Source organism: Neophocaena asiaeorientalis, unplaced genomic scaffold, assembly GCF_003031525.2.
Source record: "Neophocaena asiaeorientalis asiaeorientalis breed wild unplaced genomic scaffold, Neophocaena_asiaeorientalis_V1.1 scaffold461, whole genome shotgun sequence".
Lineage (NCBI taxonomy): Eukaryota > Metazoa > Chordata > Mammalia > Artiodactyla > Phocoenidae > Neophocaena > Neophocaena asiaeorientalis.
In genome coordinates this window covers 3223536-3230415 of record NW_020173230.1, presented here as the reverse complement: position 1 = coordinate 3230415, position 6880 = coordinate 3223536, and the positions used below count along the sequence as shown (strand labels likewise).

The 6880-nt window shown below is 63.0% G+C and overlaps 1 protein-coding gene across 1 annotated transcript in view; it reads right to left on the bottom strand.

Moving 5' to 3' along the window:
- COL26A1 (collagen type XXVI alpha 1 chain) overlaps positions 1 to 6880 on the bottom strand; it is a 173244-nt gene that overhangs the window by 6050 nt on the left and 160314 nt on the right. Inside the window, exons 8-9 of the mRNA XM_024745284.1 lie at positions 5133 to 5216; positions 3287 to 3339 (exon numbers count right to left, since the gene is read on the bottom strand). Of these exons, the coding sequence (XP_024601052.1) occupies positions 3287 to 3339; positions 5133 to 5216 (137 nt within the window). The remainder of the gene's footprint in view (positions 1 to 3286; positions 3340 to 5132; positions 5217 to 6880) is intronic.

The window sequence follows — 6880 nt, the reverse complement described above, 5'->3', positions numbered from 1 at the left end:
CCCCCCCAGACCCACCCCCACCCTGCAGTCTCTCCTCTCGGAAACGGAAACGGCTCCACGGTCCCGCGGCTGCTCCCACACACACCTTGGAGTTAACCTTCCCTTTCCCTCCCTCACCAAATTTATTCCATCAGCCAGACCTGTCAGGTTCACTTTCTAAGTATGTCTGTTCACGTTGCCATTTCCTCTGCGCTGCTGTGGCCTCCTCCCTGGTCTCCCTGCCCCACTGCCGCCTCCCCCGCCTTCCATCCGTCCCTCAATAGCCAGAGGGGCCTTGGAAAGCTGTAAATCAGGTCACGGACTCTCCCTCCCTGAACCTCGATGAGTCCCCTTTCCACTGTGACCCAAATCCACACATCAGCCCTGCAGGTAAGGCCCTGCCCACTTTCCCACCTCATCTCACCCCACGCTCTCCTCCGCTCTGTATGCGCCAGGCGTTTCCCTGCTTCAAGACCTCTGCACCTGCCCTTCCCTCGACCTGGAACGCTCTCGGCATCTCTGTAGGACTTCCGGTTCCTCGGGTCTCAGTCGGAATGTCACCTCCTCCTATCTGTCACCCCCTCCTGTCACCATAGGTCCTTTCCCAGTTATTCTCTATCACGTCTGCCTCCTGCACTAGACGATCAGCTACCGGAGGGCAGGCACGTCCTTGTTCCTGTGCCCAGTACAGTGTCTGAAGCAACTGAGGCCCCAGGACATACATTAGTTAATGAATAGCATTCATTAAGGGTCTCCGAAGAGCCTGGCATTCTCCACCTGTTTTCCCCATTATTTCTCACAACGAACCTACCCAGAAGGGATTTTTATCCTCATTTCACAGATGGGGAAACTGAGGCCCAGGGGCTCGGGGACTTGTTTAGGGTCACCCAGCTGGAAATTGGCAGAACCCAGGGCTGTCCGTCCTACTCGAGAAAGTCGGGACCGCGTGGTCCCCTGTTATTGTCCCTTCTCGCTCTTCTTTGACCCCTGACTAGGAGACATCCCTCCCCACAGACCGCCAATTCTCAGAGGCCTCGACTCCTTGGCAAGGATGGAGAGAGAGACTGGGTCATCAGACTGGCCCCACCATCCACAATGAAGCCACAGTCCAGCCCACCTGGTGGCCATTCAGACATTGTCAATACTGGGATGATGGAGCCTTGGAACCCAGCTCCATCCCTGCAGTGTAGGGGCCTCGGTGGGTCCTGGCAGTGGGTCCTGGAAGGCGGCTCTTCGACACCTGTTCAGTGGGGCCCTGGGGAGCCAGGGCCATGCCGGGCACTGTCTGGTGCCCCTGGCATACCAGCCCTGGCTACAGACCCTCAGGTTTAAGGAAGGACCACCGCAAGGAGGAAAGGGGCCAAGATGCCGCCAGCCTGAAGACGCCCCAGGCTGGTGCCCGGTCACGCCGCCTCGAGCGGGGCTGGACGAGCAGCTCTGACTTGGTCCCCTTGAACCTGTTGGAATCTTGCAGGCCTTGGGTCCCCACAAGGCTGCTGTGGGCACGGTCTGCACAGCCACCCAAGGCAGCCCTGCCCGCAAGGGCCTGGAAGACCCTAAAAATCAACCAGCCGGCAGGATCAACCACCGCAAAGCACCCACTGCATTCTTGGCACTCTGCTGTCCTGCTGTGTGACTCTGGCAGGTGACAGAGTCTCTCTGAGCCTCCACTGCCCCATTGCTGCTGGGATAGAATGATGGGATCCCTTCGCATCACTGACCTGCCCTGTCGCTGTGCGCTTGGGCCTCTGGAGGAGCCCCACTGCCCCCAGCCCTTCCCGTGAGAGTATCTGTCGGCCTTTCACACGCCCCCCTCCCCCTCTTCCTGCCCTTTTGTCAGGGCTGAGCAGGCCCGGCCTGAAGGGAGGAGGGAGCCCCCAGCACCAGAGAAGCAGGAGAGACCGCGCTGCTGGCACAGGGCTCCTGGCGTGTGGAGCTCGGCCAGACGCCCCCTGCCAAGCTCCTACAGTTCCCGGGGCCTCTCCGACCCTCACCGCAGTCCCATCACTGTCACTGTGATTCTCTCTCACCCGCCCCCACCCCTTCTCTCTGGGGCCTGGGCCTGTGGCTGGGAGCCTGAGGGGCCAGGAGGGTGCTCTGGGGCGCCCAGACCCCTGGCTAAGCTGGCCACCCCACCTGACTCAGGGGCAGATCAGGTCTGAGGGCCTCCTGTCCCCCCTGCAGCCACCCCCTCCCCCAGGCCCCCGCCTGCCGGCCTGGTCTGTACCACACCCACCCTGGCTCTGCCCTACGCCGTGCACCCCACTGGCCCTTCTCCTCCACGCCGTATCCTCCTGGTGTGAAAACACGAGGGGGACAACAGAGAGAGATCAGGAGCCGTGGGACACTGGTTCTTTGACGTCTAGAACATGTGCTCTAGAGGGCTGGCCTGTGGCCCCGGGCTCCGGCTGTGTCCTCGGCTGGCGTGGCTGGTGCCCTCCCTGTGTCTGGGGAATATTTGTCAAATGTCTAAAGGGATGAATGAATGTGTGGGACTCCTGAGGTCCCAGCACCCACAGGGCCAAGGCCCAGATCCACCTCCCTTGCAGTGGGAGGGGGGGCACCTCTCAGCCACTCCACCCCACCCGGGCCTGAGTTCCAGGGACCTCGGAGCCCTCGGTCTGGACGAGGCCCAGGGGAGGGGCTGCAGGAAGCTCCATGCAGACATCCCCAGCCGCCACCCTTGCTGCCTCCACGTCCAGGACCCCCCCTCCTCCACGTGACCTCCCCCCCAGGCCCCTGGGCCCCTGCGGCACAAGGCACATCCCCCCGGCAATTTATTTCTCTTTCACTCCCTGTGACAATCCACCAGGGAGGCCCTGTACACCCCGTCTTAGCAGCTGAGGAAGCCGGAGCCCAGAGGGGCTGCCTTTCTGCCCGAGGTCACACAGCTGGGAGGCAGAGCAAGCTGGGGTTCCAGGCCGCACAGTCAGGCGTCAGAGTGGCCCCCGCACAGGCAGGTCTCCTTGAGGAGGGGCCACGGGCTGGGGTGGACATTCTGGGATCCTGGCCCAGCTCCACCACACCCTCTGGACGACCTCGGGTAGCACCTGGGTCTCAGCTCACTGATGAACCGGGAGCCATGTTAGCACCTCCCTAGCGTAGGCGGAGTGAGCAGGAGAGGGTCTCTGCTGCTAACAAAACCAGGGCCGCACGCCTGCCTTCCCCTGGGGCCCGCCTGGACCCAGCTGGGGACCGGCCAAGGGGGCTGGCTCCTTCCTGAGCAACTGTGCTGCTAAGAAGCCCGGCTCCTCCTTTCCTGGCGAGACAATGTCCCCTCCCTTGCCAGAAATGGGAAAGACCTTACCTGGGATCCCGGTGCACCTGGGGGTCCAGGGGGACCGTGTGGTCCAGGGGGACCTGCCGGCAGAGTCACAGATGGTCACCTGGGGCCAGAGAAGCCCGCTGCCCCCATCAGCTCCGGAGAGGACCTTCCCATCCTCCCACCCCAGTCCCTGCCCTGGGTCTGTCTCCATGGGCAGCAAAGGAAGGTGCGGTGAATGAATGGTGGGGGAGGGGGACACCCGCTCCCTTGGCCTCCCCTGCCCAGCGCCAGAGCGGAGAGCCCACCTCCACCCACTCTCCCTGCAGCCCTGACACCACAACCAGAGCCTCATCCACGGGACCACCCCGCAGCCCCTCCCCAGCCGGCTAGTCCTCCGGCAAACCTCGAGTCTCTCCCTCCTCGGGACCTCAGACCTGACCCCTCTGAAGCCATCCTTCTTGCCTGGGTTACTGCTGCCTGACCATCTGCCCTCCACGCAGCCCCCTAGAGTGACCTTTCAAATAGGTCCGTCTCAGCCCAGCCTCCTCCACCTTCATCAGTCAGATGCCCCCTTCTGGAAAGTTCCTCTGCATCCGTGCCTTTGACGATGCTGTTGCTTCCTCCTGGAGCTTCTCCAACCCCTCCACACCCCAGCAAACTCTTTGCTACTAGTCTCAGGCTAAGCGTCACCTCCTCCAGGAAGTCTTCCAGGAACCTACCCCGCCTCTTCTCTAGGCAAAGCCCTGACAGACCAGCCGCCACCTCTGGCCACTGTCGGTTTGCATGCCTGCCCCCCACCACGGGCCAGGGAGTGCCCAGAGGGTCAGGCCAGGCCTGACGGGTGCAGCACAGGAAGTGGTGTTCCTGACTGAACTTCCCGAATGCTTGGAAGAGTGAGGCCTCCGTCCCCAGTGGCTGGCACAGGTCTGCGCCTCTTGGGCCGCTAGGCTGTACCAATGTGCCCCCGGCACGCTTAGGGAGGACATGCAGGAAAGTGTACCCCTGGTGGGGTGACGATCTGGACTCAGTCTAGCTAAAGGACAAACACCCTCCCAGCTTACTCCCAAATACCACCTTTTAAATGGGGCCACCCCGGCCCAGCTGCTCGCCCAGCCCTGCTTTCTCAGACCCTGTGGGATTCACTGATAGTATGTGGGTACTGTTCGCCTTCTCCACTAGAATGTAAGTACCATGAGGACGGGAATCTTCGTTTGGTTTATTTAAGTATCCCAGGAACTTAGAACACTGCCCAGCTGAACAGTGCTCGGTGAATATTTCCTGAATTATGAGAGAGTGAATGAATGACAGAGAATGAGTGCCCGGGTCTGGAGCCCTAATCAAGAGGCGCCCCACCCGCCGGCCCCCAGGGCCTCTGTTGCTCGTTCATTCACAGGTAGAACCTGTCAGAGGAGACGCCCACACACCCGGGTGCCAGCCCCGCCCCACACTCCCCTCCTCCCCCAGCGAGGGTCCCATCCCATGCCCTCCCCCAGGGCCCTGCTCTCTGCCTGCAGGCCCAGGGCCTCCTGTCTCTTATGGGCACCTGCCCCACCAGCTCCCTGGGTCTCCCGCATGGCCCCCACACCGCCCGTGCAGACCCATGCCTCCCCATATCCAGAGCATCCCTGCTCCGGCTCACACGAGGGCAGCCCGGGGCTGCATCGTGTGGGTGTCAGGCCTTGTTCTGGCAGAAACACTGTGTCCAGTCCCAGGGGAGCTGCCGCCGGGAGCAAGGGGCCCCACCTCAAGCCACTGCTGGCTGGGGCAGACCCAGTGCCCTGCCAAGGCCATGACCCCCAACTGGCCCCCTCAAGGCCCCTTGGTCCAGGCCAAGCCCAGGAGGGGTTACCAGTGGAGACCAGCCTGTGCTGTTGCCCTCTGTGCTCACCTGGAGGGCCGGGGGGGCCCCGGGGCCCTGGGACGCCCGCCAGCACTGTGTCCACGGCGGCAGAGGCCAGCTGCGCGTCTGCATCTGCGGGAAGGGCAGAGCGGCCCGTGACCTGGGGGGCAGGGCCGGCGGGGCTGGGGGGCTAGAGCTGAGATCCCCCGGAGCTAGGATGGGCATGCCCGGCCCCGCTGGGCCTCACTGCAGCCCTGGTGAGCAGACGTCATTGCTCCCACGACTCGAGAGGAGCACACAGAAGCCAAATCAGAGGGCAGGGGCAGCCCCGTGGGCTCCATTTAAAGCACAAACTCCTTCCTGAACACTCCAGGCCCTTGACTCTGGCCCCACCTTGCTTACCACCCAGGCTGGACGCTCTTCCAGGGTCCACCCCACATACCCATCCTGATGTACCTGGCTAGCTCACGCCTGTGGGGCCTCCTCCAGGAAGCTCTCCTTGCCCACTCCTCTGAGCTGCAGGGCCCTGGGCTGCCTCCATCAGGGCCCCAGAGCCGGGTGGAGTCTGTCTAGTGGCCTGGGTCTCTCCAGGGTGAGCCCCGTGTGACTTCACCCTGTCCTATTCTCAGAGCCAGGACCAGACAGCCAGGCTTGGAAACGTCTGGATGGGGGTGGCTGCCTCTGCCTCTCCCTCCACTCATGGAAGCCTGGAGAGCCCTTCCATAGGCCTCACGGTGGTGGCCTTCTATCGGTGCTCAGTCCTGGCCAGCCAGGTGCCCCCACTGGGGCACCCCCCACTGTCCCCAAACATTCACACCTGGGTCTTCCAAGAAAGCTGCCCTCCCTCGAGGGCTCCAGGGCTGGGGAAGGAGGGTCCTGTCTGAGGAGGGCTCCCAGCACTAGACGTGGCAGGCGGGCAGTGCCAGGTGCAGGGCATCGCGCCCAGGCCAGGACAGGCTGCAGCTCTCCTGGCCCAGGGGTGCCGGCTGCTGAGCCCTTAGACTCCCAAGGCACTTTACACGCATCATCCATTCTCCCCACTAGGGGGCACCACTGAGCCCACCGTGAGGGTGAGGCGGTTGGGTCGTCAGGGAGTTAACACTTTCTCCTGCCCCTGTACCCACTGAGGGCAGCCCAGGCCCCTCAGTCCCCTTGGAATGAGCCCCTCCCTCATGGCTGGGGCCTGTGTTTTTTCACCCCCAGAGCAACTCCATCAGGATGTATTACCACCCCTCCTCTACGGATGAGGAAACTGAGGCTCAGAGCGGGACACAGGTCTTAACGCTCAGGGGAGGGCTATCCTGCCGCGGGGCGGAGGGGGCAGAAGCACCAGGAGGAGGGGCTTGGGTTTCTCCGACAGCCGACAAAGCGGTCCCTGGGATGTTACCCATTCAGAATTTCAAGTCAATCCTGCTTCTTAAAACCCTTCACACTCCCCAGGGCCCTTAACCAAAACGATGCCCGCCGTGGGCTGCCGGCCCCACCCCCACCCCCGTCCTCGGGGCCTCCCTGGAACCGCCCTCCCCGCGCGCTGGGGCGGCTGTGTGTGTGCTCAGAGGCGCCCTCTCGCGCTAGACTGTAGCCTCTGCATGCAGGAGGCTGTTTTGCTCACGGCTGTACGAGGCGGGCGGGTAAAAACAGAGTCCCACCCGTCGTAGGTGATCCATCAACACATGTCCAGTGGCCTACAGTGAGGGGATTCGTGGAGACGACATGGGGTAACGGATGACCCGAGGCCAGGCCAGAGAGCGGAGTGACCCGTGGGGGTCAGACCCCGGGGCAGGAGCTGAGCGTGG